This window comes from Epinephelus fuscoguttatus, linkage group LG16 (assembly GCF_011397635.1).
Source record: "Epinephelus fuscoguttatus linkage group LG16, E.fuscoguttatus.final_Chr_v1".
Classification (NCBI taxonomy): Eukaryota; Metazoa; Chordata; class Actinopteri; order Perciformes; family Serranidae; genus Epinephelus; species Epinephelus fuscoguttatus.
The window spans coordinates 9040815-9053759 of record NC_064767.1 but is presented as its reverse complement, the minus strand read 5'-3'; the positions used below and the strand labels follow the sequence as shown (position 1 = coordinate 9053759).

The following is a 12945-nucleotide window of genomic DNA, read 5'->3' as shown; positions in this document are numbered from 1 at the left end:
TTTCATCAACTTATCTTGGATAAAACATGTAAAAGTAGAGTCATTGATTATATTATAATCTTTAAGAGCAGGTAGAACCAGAGAGATGATTTGGTGTTTGGTCTAGGGATGTTTATTTACACCAAGCATCAAGACTTTACAGTACCAGTAGCTTCCCCTCCTCAAACTCACTTGAAGGACGCTCTCATCCAGTATCCAAGCATCAGGCGTACTGCCAGGCCGTTGTGCCACAGCGTTGGCTATTTTATTTTCATGATTGCAAACTAACTGGACGTTGACAGAGTGCTGATTTTTTCTGATGACAAATTGATCGTCATGTTGTGCGTGCGCTTGTATCCTGATGTGGATCCCATTTATCACCCCGCACCCTTTTGGCAAGCTGGCAACATGAAAGAAGTGCGCCGCCTTCTCATCCTTCTCTTGTCAGTAGAGAGATCACAAATCCATCATGGACAAATATTATTTCCTCACTTTTTCAGAAGCACATGTGAGTCTGTCTTCAGAAACAAAAGTAAGACATGAACAGAGCTCTTCGGCTGATTCATAAGTAGCACACATTGAGTTCTACTTTCGTGCCAACAGTCATAGTACAAGAGTAGGCGTCAGTTTCGACCAAATTGTAAATGTCTAAATATCAAATGCACACTCAGCTTTCTTAGATTGTGCATAAGGGGAAAATTAGTTTGTTAGTTTTGTTTGCTGTCGTGTCATTTTGAAATCCAGATGTTGTTGATCTTCCAAGTATCATTTTAGTGCAGGAAGCGGGTGCACGGAAACATTTTGTCCTCACAGGAAATGGAGAAAAAAAACCACGAGTCATTACAAAGATGAAGAAAACTGATTTCGTGAACATTTATTATACTTTTTTTGTGACACTTTTATTTTGAAATGAATTTTGATATAACAAGTAATGATACAGATAAATGAACTGACACCACAGGCCTACGTAGAAGCAAAGAAAAACCAACAAATTATCAACAGCAATATATGAGAGTACACGTTCAGGAACGAGTTTAATCCTGAAAACAGAGAATTAAAGATAATACAAGTTTTCATAGGTCCCAATAAAAACATGAAATCAGCAGAGAACCTTTATTATGCCTCAGCACCAGTGATAGCCATGCCCAGAGGTGCCTAAGTTCATACCTACGTCCATCAGTAAGTCTGTACATCCGGCCATATCGTTCTCGTGAATGTGCTATCTCAACAACCCCTTGAGGCAATTTCTTCAAACTTGGCACAACCATCTACTTGGACCCAAGAGTGAACTGATTAGAATATGGTGGTCACATGTCAAGGTCATTTTGACATCATCAGTTGCATTCTTGTAAACATGGTATCTCAAGAACACTTTAAGGGAATGTCTCCAAATTTGGCATCTACTTGGACTCAATGTAACCGGTGGACTCTAGTGTTGTCTGCGTTGTGTTCATATGAAGAGCCTCAAACCGTGGATATCTTAAGAGGCGATCTCAGTTTTTTTTATTTATTTAATTATTTGAAGGATAGTCCCTTAGGATGAATCATCTTGTTTTCGAGGGAGTCCTTAACATGTATACAGACAAAACAAGACAAAACATTGCAACAACATTACATTACATTACAGGACATACAAAAATCAAACAGAACAATACAACAAAACAGTACATTACAAGACAATAACAAACACACAATACTTTCTTGGCCCAACTGTTCCCTGCCCCCCCCCCCCCCCCAGTCCATCTAGATTCATAAATATACATGAATGGTATTATATCCATCATATTATATACCCATCGTCATATACAGTACATTCATCATCAGGAAGATGTCATTTATCCATAGTTCACCACAGATATTTGTCAGAAACATAAACAGGGTTTTTGTAAATGAATAAAGAGGGATTTCTTGAAGAGATGAAAAGTTCCTGACAGCTCTGACAGCAAGAGGTAAAAACAAAATCCCCCATCAATTATGACCATATAAACTTGAGCCCCTACACAGAATAAGTGACACAGGAATACGTTAGCATAGTATACAATAAGTTTAGGCTGAAAAATGAACTTATACACAGCTTAAAGGGATAGTGCACCCAAAAATGAAAATTCAGCCATTATCTACTCACCCATATGCCGAGGCTCAGGTGAAGTTTTAGAGTCCTCACATCACTTGCGGAGATCCAAGGGGGGAGGGGGTAGCAGCACAACTCCACCTAATTGAGGCTTACGGCGCCCCAGATTAAAACGTCCAAAAAAACACATAATTGAAACTACAAAATATCTCCATGCTGCTCGTCCGTAGTGATCCAAGTGTCCTGAGGCTCCGACATAAAAAAGTTGAGACCGTGAGACATGGGCACCGCGTTCATGTCTCACGATCTCATGCAAGCGCACACATGTGACCGCGTTGTACAGAGAGGCAGGCAGAGCTACAGGTTACAATGAGGCTAAAAACAGAGTTCAAATAACGTTTTTCCGAACAACTTAAGTCGGCGCCTCAGGACACGTGGATCACTATGGAAGAGCAGTATGGAGATATTTTGTGGTTTCAATTATGTGTTTTTGGACGTTTGAATCTGGGGTGCCTCAAGCCTCCATTGTATTGCTACCCCCTCTCCCCTGGGATCTCCGCAAGGGATGTGAGGACTCTAAAACTTCACCTGAGCCTCCCTCGGCATATGGGTGAATAGATAATGGCTGAATTTTCATTTTTGGGTACACTATCCCTTTAGAAGCGCTAAAACACAGAAATTACTATGAGAGCAATGTCACTTACCTCTCCGATGCAGCACAACAGCAAAAGGGGAGAGGTAAGGTGGGGTACCCCCAAAGGTAAACGTAGAGGTACAGAAACTGAATATCAAATATTCCACATGTGTAATTATAAAACTTGATATTACAAATGCACATTTGACTTTGTCACTCACATTACTGCTGTATAACTGACCCTGTTACATCAAGAATGAACTGATTATACTATGGTGGTCAAAGTTTAAAGATCAAGGTCACTGTGACCTCACATTTGGCAATGTGACAAGTTCACAGAGGAATACACTCACGAAGCGGTAATTCTAGTTTTGACAAAATGAAAGACATTTACACCACAAACTGATGCAGAAAAGGAAAACAGTGGTGCATAAAACAAATCACTAGAGTGCAGGAAATGAAGGGTTTAATGCTTTTTGCAGAGGAAATAATGGGCAAGATATTACTTTGCTATCAAGGCCACGACTCTAGGTGGCCCTGTTTCCTGCCTTACATCATTAAAGCCTCTGAGCATGACAGTCAGGGTAAAAGGATTTATCAATGCTAAATCAAGTGCTTATCAATGATAAATCAAGTTAATTAAGTATCTTCAGGGCATCTTGGAGAAGCGTTCTCTTAATATTCTGTCACTTTTCCAGTGTTCATGCAGTGCACGCTCAAGATCTTGTCAGAATCAGAGTGTAACTGAAACACAGCTGCAGGCAGAGGGAGAGGTAGAGAGGCAAGATACTGAGAGACAGGATGAGTCTGATAGAGGCTGCATTATTTTCTGTAGTTGTTATCACTACTTGTGTTTGATGCAGACACGGGGGTATTTGCTCATGTGAGAGACAGGGGGAGACAGAGAAAGGAGAATAAGAACCAAAACAAAAACCCCACCCTCCAGTTGATGGGTGGAGTTTGGAGGAGGAGCGTTCATATCAGTCCCAGCACAGACAGTACCTACTCTAGTGTCAGAGACGGAGGGAGAGAGGAAGGAAATCTTCTCAGTGTAGACAAAAGCGCAGTTCTGGCTGGAGTTTGTTTACCACCTCTGCTGCAGTTTCCTCTCGGACGAGGCGGATTATTCACACGTTCCTCGCGCGGGGAGTTCAGCAAAAACTTTGGGATTTATTTCACTTTTGGCTTTTGCTTTCACACGTTAATGAGTTGCCCACTTTGGACCTGTGGACCCTATTTGGACTAGCACTGATATTATTTAGACATATTTATATTAACAGCCAACTTGTCATCGTGTTATTTTCGGAGCCAGCGGTGATGTCCCGCCACTGACATGCACCATCCGTCCAGGTGAGAGGGAGCAGAGGTGTGTGCGTTATTGTTGTTGTTGTCTTTAAGCAGTTACTTGACAGAAATCAAGTTTCCCCTTGACCGGCATGTCAGCCGCTATGTTTAATGGCAGTGGTTTTAAAATACAGGAAATTAATAATTGCTTTGACTTTACATTGTAATGCTTTCTCCTATTGTTAAATATCTATGTAATCTTAGTGAAGAGTGTTTGTCATGCGTAAAAGGTGATTTAAAACAGAATTGTCTTCACTGTGCTTTCTTTTCTAATAATATTCCTGCAAACTCCAGTCACAGTTTAAAGCGACATTTTCCTACTTAATGCATGTTTCTTGTTTTATACCGAGAGGGACAATGGTGCGTTTTGCAGCGGTCCTCTGACTTTGCCGGTATGTTTGGCGACGCAGCGCACCGGCTTCAGTTCCTCTTAGAAACTCCAGAATCCATTAGTCGTGCGTAAACGGCATCTCACCCGATTATAAAAAAGACTATTGGGTTAAAATGACAAGTTGTGTGTCAGTGTAGGTCGCACATTTTGCATTTTATTTGCTGAAGTTTTCAGACAAGCACTAAACATATTTTTAAGACTTGTCAAGACTTATGCGACGATGTGTTTTCCCTCTAATGGAAGAGCTGATTTGTGTTCATAGATGAGAGTCTGCTTTGTTATGATCGAGGTCACCGAGTTCAGCTGGTTCATCACTCAATGACAGGTGATGAATTCACGTGAGATCTTTAAGATCCATCAGACTAGTTCCCCCGTAGCTCCTCTGTTATTAACACTTGTAATAATAGGCAATTATCGGGCTATAAATGACCATTTTACCACTCTGTTTCCATGTATTTACTCAACTCTGTACATGTGCGCACAGCCCTGTGGGAGGCGCGCATGTACCACTGGTTTTTGAATCAGAGCTACAAATATAGACAGAATAATCCCAGAGACTCACACCATCCACGTGACAATCAGCTGCTCAATAATTTTAATATATTTGAGTAAATAGTAAAGTGAAACCTCATCTTTAATCTGAAATGTCAGGTTTTTTCCGGTGAGAAAAGGCCGGCGTGTCGTCGCCCACGGAGACATAGAAACTGCAGCCTACCTCCTCATGTTTGTTACAGTCACTGTGCCGACGTGCCGCTGAACGGATCTTGTAAAACATTTAACATCATGACACCTGATCAAATGCCTTGTTTGCTATTTTTCTAGTACCGGTGTTGCGGGTTTCCTTCGCTTTCCTCAGTCTGCTTTTCCTTTTTGGTGACCGCTGCTTAGTTTTGGTGCCATTTCTCTACGTGCCGCCTGACACGCTTAATACCTCATCTCGTAGCGCTCGGATCGGCACCGAAACCCACAGGGAAAGTTAATATTCTCATACTGTTGGAGAACAGACTGTTAAAGCGCGGTTTTTGTCGCGAATTCTCCGTGCGTAAAAATGCGTAAAAAACAAAAGGATGGCTATTTACAGGAAAGGTGCGTAAAAGTGTGTGAAGAAAAACCAGTTGGTTATAATTTCAGGTCATTTTGGCACATAAGTAGGTCATTACCGCTGGGAATCCATGCGCTTAGGAAGCTGTTGTTTAGTCTGGACAAACAGGAAGCGCTGCATCAAAATATTTTGATGAGTCTCTTTTATTAGAATGTCACGCTCAGAGTTTTGTTGAGTACAAGAGAAAATGACAACGTGGTAAGATTTTCTTGTTCTCAGTGCAAATCGGTGTTTCAAATAAAGTTGGTTAAAGTATAATATCTGCTGATGTCACCTTGATTAAATAAATTCCTCGCAAATGCCAAGCAGAAAAATCCGATCACACTGAAATATTGTTTAAGTTGATTTACGCGGAAAAAAATAAATGTCCAGGCGGACTGTGGTCCGTTGAGACGCAGTTCTTTCTGGCTGTTAATATGTGACGCAGTTGAAGTTACTCCAGCCGCTTCCTTCATGCCTGATTATTTTCCCCACAAGTCAAACAAAGATCTGCTGCAATCAGCAACTTCTGTCAAACAATGGAGACGCACCGGGCGGACAATTCGGGCAGCAAACCCGAGCTACCGCCTGAACAGGAACACATTTACCGTTCATAAACTAGTCAAACAACATAATTCCAAACCCTGCTGTGGTCATCAGCTGCAGTGGCACGTGAGCGAGATGTTTCATAAAAAGAGAAATATGTAGCTGGTATATTGGCCAGATTGTTGTTGTTAAGTCCGTGTCGGTGCGCCATCCACCGCGAGTCCCTGTTGAAATAATGTGATTGAAATTACAGAAAGCCCGCAGTTCTTAAGAAAAAAAACATGAATGCTAGCCCTGACGCAGCAGTGCGCTGCTTCATATCCAGCTGCTCCCACATGCAGCAGAGACGCGAGGCAGTAAGCTGTTTGGGCAGAGTGATGAAAGCCCAGACTGACGGTGCCGCTCTGTTCATCCAACAGACCACCAAACCAGTCCGATGGCACGACCACAGTAACACCAACACAGGGGAGCGGAGGAGATCCACAACCCGTCGGTGCCGCTGGAGCCTGTGCGCAAACCTCCCGTTCAAACGACGGCGGCGAGCGCAGCTTTGGCCAACCTGATTCCACCGCCGGAGGAGGGGAGCCGGACTCGCCGTCCTGGTGCAGACCCAAAGCCATCGACAGCCTATCCGTGTTTCAGGCGAGGTCTATATTCTTCCACTCTCGCCGCGCCTCCAGTGGATATTTCTCGTTCGACGGAGACTCGCTGCCGAGCTCCCCACTCTCTCCGAGGCCGGGGACTGCTGACAAAGCTACGCAGACTCCGAGTCCCGCCGGCCAGGTGATGAAACACGCCCTACAGCGCATGGAGGCGCACGGCGGAGGACCGGGGACGCACCAGCAACACGGTGAGCAGAGGCACTTTGCATACATAACCGATGATTAACCGCCAACATCTCTCATTACAAAGTCCTCTGAGAAGTGATGGAGTGACAGATATAGCGGCGAGTCACAAGTTACACTCACAGTTTCCATCTTTGCAATGCACATGTTTATACTCTTGCTCTGCTGGTGATAAAGTAATACACCCAGTCTCCAAAATAAAGCATGCTTCAAATAATAATAATATGCTTTTAATCATGCCTGAAATCATTTTCCAACTACTAACGTTTATCATCCACTATCCAGTAGTTTTAAGAAGCTGGTAAACTGTATTCCTGTGTCACATGAATGCACAGCCTGATACTATGTTCAGAAGTACCTGTTATGTGTGAAAGCTACTGGCCCGACTCATCCAACACAAGCTGCTCTGACTGTTTTCACCATGAAATTTAGCTGTTGCTGCTGTGTGGGTGTACTGCGAAATATGAAACCAGATATGAGCCCAGCACAAACTCCCTGAAGCTTCCTCTATCAAAGATTTGAGGGTTTGGGCGGGTGATGCTGAATGTTAACAATGATAGTAAAAAGGAAAAAAAAAAGATGAACAAAAACATACTCAGGATGTTTTTATACTCCCCATTTTTCTCCTGCTAGATCTTACTCATGAGTTTTTTTTTTCCACTACTAGTATGTGCTACTCTCCCATGAGTAAGTCTGTGTCATGTTTGTTTCACATTCTGATTTATTGACTAATACCCAGCACGCCTTGCTCCGCCGGCTCTCAGAGGGAAATCTGACAAATTCAGGCTGAAACATGCTGATCCAAAACACATTAACATGACCCCTCAGTGCTGCCAAACCCATTTCTGCGGATTCCTGTGTTTTCATTCCATTGTAGTATTACTCCTCTTCCTGTTGAGTAATGTCTACTACATATCGACACACAAGCCTAATCTCATAGTAAATTAGTAACTTATTCGTACTAAAGAAAAGTCCAATATACAGACATTTGGTTGGAGACTGTCAATTTCACTTTCTTTTTACATGAAACAAGTTGCTAAGTCTGAAGCAGCTCAAATAACTGATCATCTTTCTGGTGTGAGAACATTTGGTCTCTTGGACTCAAACAAACACATAATGGCACCTTGTGAAAGTGTGTAATGACAATTGTATTTCTTGTTTGTTCTGTGTTTGGCATCGCCCACTTTGTGAATGAGTTTAACTCAGGCGTCTCAGCATGCTCTGTTAAACCTGCTGGTGCTCAACCGCTGCCTCCAATTCACAGTTTTCGTGGAATCATGCTGAGTCAGATTTGCAGGAAGGACGATGGGTCTTCACTCAACGCCATTTTTCAGGGGACGTAAGCATCAAAATACAATGTGCTATGTAGCCTCGTGCATTGGTTCTGGGGGGTGCCATGATACAAAGACCTTCTTTAATCATGAAACCCAATGTTACTGTATGTGAACTACACTGCGTCCATGCTTGTTTCACTCCCTCTTCCTCTCCTTACAGCTCTCACACTCATACAACTGACGTTGCATCAAGTTACTACTTTTGCTAACAGCAGGTGATTTTTGCAACTTTATGGTATTGGATCATGGTGTTTATTACAACTTTAGTTCTATTTGCTGCCTTACATCTAACACACAGCTCCACTCGACCACTGAAGCAGCGCCAGTCTGTGTTCCTCTCTGCCCATCAGAGGCACAGCAACCTTCAGTGTTGATAATGACATGTAACCATGGGCAGAACATTGAGTGAGGCTACTGATATTGTGATGGGTCGCCACAAATAAATTAATGCATCGGAAACTGTTAAGCTGAAGCAATCAAAGCACCTACTTGACATTGCACTGCTATAACATTACCAGACTCACAATGGGCAGTCTTTAAAAAAAGAATCAAAAGTCAATGCAGCAAACGCACATTTATCCTTCGTCTTCCTTGTCAAAACATGGTGCCTACATTACCCACAATGCAACTTGATCACCAACAGATTCAGGTGTGTTAGGCTAGTAGCGGCTAATGTAGCTTTGAGCAGAGATGAGGAGCAAGCTACAGAGGTCTGGGGAACTCACTTCTTTTTAACTCCACACCCTCAGATCTTTTTTGTTTTTAGAACTTGTTGTTTTGCAATGCAGACTCAAGTGACATCACTTGAGGCATTTTTATCAGACCTTTATCAGGCTTTATACAGCCTTTTTACATATGCATTAGTACTCCCTAAAGGCCCTGTCACACATTGGTCATGATGGGCTGTCGATGAGCGTTTGTCGCCCTAATCGGTGCAGTGTGTCCCGCACCGTTGACCCTTGTTGGCCCCCATTGGCTTTTTTTTTTTTTTGAGGGGGGGGCAGATTCAGCTCGTTGAATCTACGTCTGTGACTGTGGAGCTAATTGGTGAATGAAATCACTCTGAATGCCACTTCAACTCAGCGCACGAGTACAGAAATGGAAGTGAGGAAAGTAAACAAAGAGCTACAGTCCAGAGGGACCAAAGACAAACTTGTTACATAAGGGCAGATTGTTTTTCTTTAGCCCTTGAGCTGTTCAGCAGGAACATTTAATGATAGTTTGTGTATTGTTGGCACAGGGTGACTATGCTTTGTTCTTTCAACATTGGATTGTGTTGTTCATGTGCTAACTGGCTAACTAGCGTCGGGATGGTCCTCCGGTTTACCTTTTTTTTCATCACAGTTACAGACGTCCGGCGTATGCTGCTGTCGAGAGTTATTTCCTCTCACACAGGCACAGAACGTACATGCTGGTTGGCTGCCGGCTGTAGTCTTTGTGGTGTGTTCATGTGCAACTTTTTGGGCAAGATGCGGCAACAACAGGGGACACAGCAGGGGGCCTTTGTCGCCACTAGTTCTCTGAGGTTGGTTTGGTGTGTCTGGACCTTAAGACTTGTAAACAGACTTTCATGTGTAAAATTGGTGCACTTCCTCTGTAGGGAGTTAAAGTTGAAGCAGTGAAAGATTTGGAAGCTGAAGAGAAAGCATTGACAGAAGTAGGTTTGAGCTCATATTGGTGGAGACAACAAAGTGTTTGTGGAACATTCACCACTTCTCACAGCCCTGATCCTGTTTTTATGTCTGCTGTTTATTGAGATACAAAAACAGAACAAGGCACACATGCTTTTAGCTGTCGGCTAAAGTTGCTTGTCGTGTTGCTTGGTTACAAACAAAACTGTGGCATCAGGCTGAGATTTGGCATAAAAACAGCATCAGTGTTAGTAAATCCCCAAACAGTGTTGATGCAGTGGGTGACAAATATATCCACTATGTAATGACATCGTTGTCTCATCCTGATAAGAATCTACTTATTTGTTTTTCCCAGATTCTCCAAAATGAGGAATTGTTTTTGTTTCAGTTGCAAAAGTCACAATATTGCATGTTTCTAATAAAACCCCCAGCTTCAACCATATCCATATCTATCTGCGTTTGTTTTATTTTTCACAAGGATAATGGTGTTTTGTAAGTAAAGAAGTTATCTCCGGAAGTAAAACTTCCTTATTATAACTTCTGTACCTGTGGCTCTGCTTTTTATAATAGCAGTGATTAGCTCCACTGATTGCCTTGTGTCTCTTTTATTCTCTCTCTTCTCTCACTGCAGCCGAACAGACAAGACACCAGTCAAAACAGACCAGCGTGTGTGTGCGTGTGTGTGTGTGTGTGTGTGTGTGTGTGTGTGTGTGTGTGTGCTATTCATTAAGTACATAATCAAAATAGGCCTCAGTGTGTGTGTGTGTGTGTGTAGCAGTCAAAATAGGCCTGGAGGTCCTTTGTAAGATGCAGACAGAAACGTTTCGCCTCTCATTCAGTCCGCTACATCCATCAGATAGCACAGATAGAAGATAAACACACACACACACACATATCACATCGTATTCAGTTTCAGTTATCAGGAACACTGGCCTGTTTGTGCGCTAGAGAGCGAGATAGAAGGCTTAAGGAGGATCAGTTTATCATCTTGTTGTTGTCGTCGCTCCCTGACAGCCTGATTACAGCTATCCTATCACAACACTCCCTCCTCCTGCAGCAGAAAGATCACACCTAAAGTCAGGTTTCTTCAGTCACAGCCAGAGTGGAAGAGTCGGCTTTGATACATTGGTTTATATTCTCATAGTTTAATTATAACACATCCTCTGGGCTGATTGCACAAAGATAGATTTTGCCTGAGGTTTCCTCCATCTAAAATACAAACTTTAGAGAGAACCTGAGTTAAAAAGCTCCACAAATTGACTGTCTTAAATAGAAGTCATTCATTATATATTCTGGTTAAATCAAGAACTCTCTCAGTTATATTTGCCATCGTCGTCAGTGCAGTTGGCAGCCCGATAGATTGATAAGAACACAGCCTCTTTGTTGTATCCGTCTCACAAATATTGGAGGATGTGAGAAATATTAAGTCTGGGTTTCATAACAGCGTTCATGAGTCATAAGTGGAGACTGGTAAGAGGTCAGGGCCTTTCACAGTCTTACTGTAGTTCAGACTGAAAATATAACAGATTAACCACAAAAACACACGCATGCATACACACACACGCCCGTTCACTCACCCGGTCAGCTGGTAGAGGGGGTTTTCTCTGCATCTTCGTTATGATGCCGTTTTAGACACCCGTGCATCTAATGTTGCGAGTTGTTTTTCATGGACAGAAATTCTTTAAATTTAATGGTGTGTACCCGTCTGTCAAACTAGTTTGTCATGATAAACATGAAAATATCTTTTGTTGTTGTTTATTAATTTTACATCAGAGTCATCTGATTTACATCTCTTCTGTGGTTTTTAGCTTAACACTGTGAGCATGCATCTTTTATAACATCAAATAAACTCAACTGGGTCAAAAGGAGTCTCTGCTCTGAATCACACTCTGCTTATTGTATTCTTTGTTTCTTTTGTCTGTTTTTATTTAATTTCCTTTTAAAATATTACTGCTGGTGGGCTTTTGCTGGTGATCATGCATTTTATCTTATTTTATTATTATTTTTAAAATTTTATGTAACCATTATTTTGCATTCATGTGATGGCGGGAAAGCTGGACACGCACATCACATGTGCAGGTTTTCACGTAACAGTTTTAAAGAGTTACGTGTTAGTGTTTGCTTCTCCCTCACATGTCTTTGCTGCTTGTCATAAGATTCAAAATGAAAAGATGAATCAGCCACAACTTAGTTAAGCTGTGTGGTAATTTGTGTTCAGAGGCCACAGTCTGAACTGCAGGTTCTGGTGATGCTGTGTGGCCCTAGAGGACTTGATATTAAAGTTATTTTATGTGAGTGGACACTGCATACAGTTATTTTAATTCATGCACTCTCTTGTCATGTTTTAATTATCTTGGTGCTGAGGTTTCACCGTGTTTCCATGCATCAACCCCCAACCACACAGCCACACTCCTGTTTGACTACATTTCATCATGCTTCACATAAATAAAGCATAGTCGAAATACCATTAGTTCAACATGCATTTTGTCTCAGTGGAGGAGCTTAAACCTTTTAATCTTTGCAAAACTGTACTGGAAGAATGTGTGAGCTAAAGCTGCAGCACACTAGTAGAGTTAAGTGTTGGGAAGGTACAGTACATATAGTAAGTGCATGTGTGATCATATTAGCAAAGTGTTTTTTTTCCCCCCCTCTCTGTTTCAGGACAACCTGTCGGCCCCTCTAGCACGCGGCAACGGAACGGGGACATGCAGGCGGAGGAAATCGGACGAGAGCTCCGACACATTGGGGATGACTTCAATAGACTGCTTCTCAGGGTTAGTGATCAAAGACACCGTGTGTGTGTGTGTGTGCGTGGAAGAGGGGATCTGGGTAGAGAGTAGCCACCAGCATTGAAGCCCTTGAACAAAATGCTCAGCTGATTGGCAGACAGATATAAATTACTGTAATCAAATCCAACATAATTTAGTGGGTTTTGTTGTTATTGTTGGGGTGAGTTATCTTAGTTAAGCTTTTTAAGTTTTTCAATCCTCCGCACCAACGACAACCACTGCCGGAGGCATTTGTTTTTGGGTTGTCTGTCAGTCCGTCCTGTTCTTGTGAGGGCAGTATCTCAAGAACGCCTGGAGGGA

At 42.4% G+C, this 12945-nt stretch overlaps 1 protein-coding gene across 1 annotated transcript in view; it reads left to right on the top strand.

The window, feature by feature from the left end:
- Positions 1-2680: 2680 nt before the first annotated feature.
- The window catches only part of bcl2l11 (BCL2 like 11), a 35837-nt gene continuing 25572 nt past the window's right edge, over positions 2681-12945 (top strand). The window contains exons 1-3 of the mRNA XM_049600132.1: positions 2681-4034; positions 6466-6896; positions 12518-12630. Coding sequence (XP_049456089.1) covers positions 4018-4034; positions 6466-6896; positions 12518-12630 — 561 coding nt within the window. The 5' untranslated portion in view covers positions 2681-4017. The remainder of the gene's footprint in view (positions 4035-6465; positions 6897-12517; positions 12631-12945) is intronic.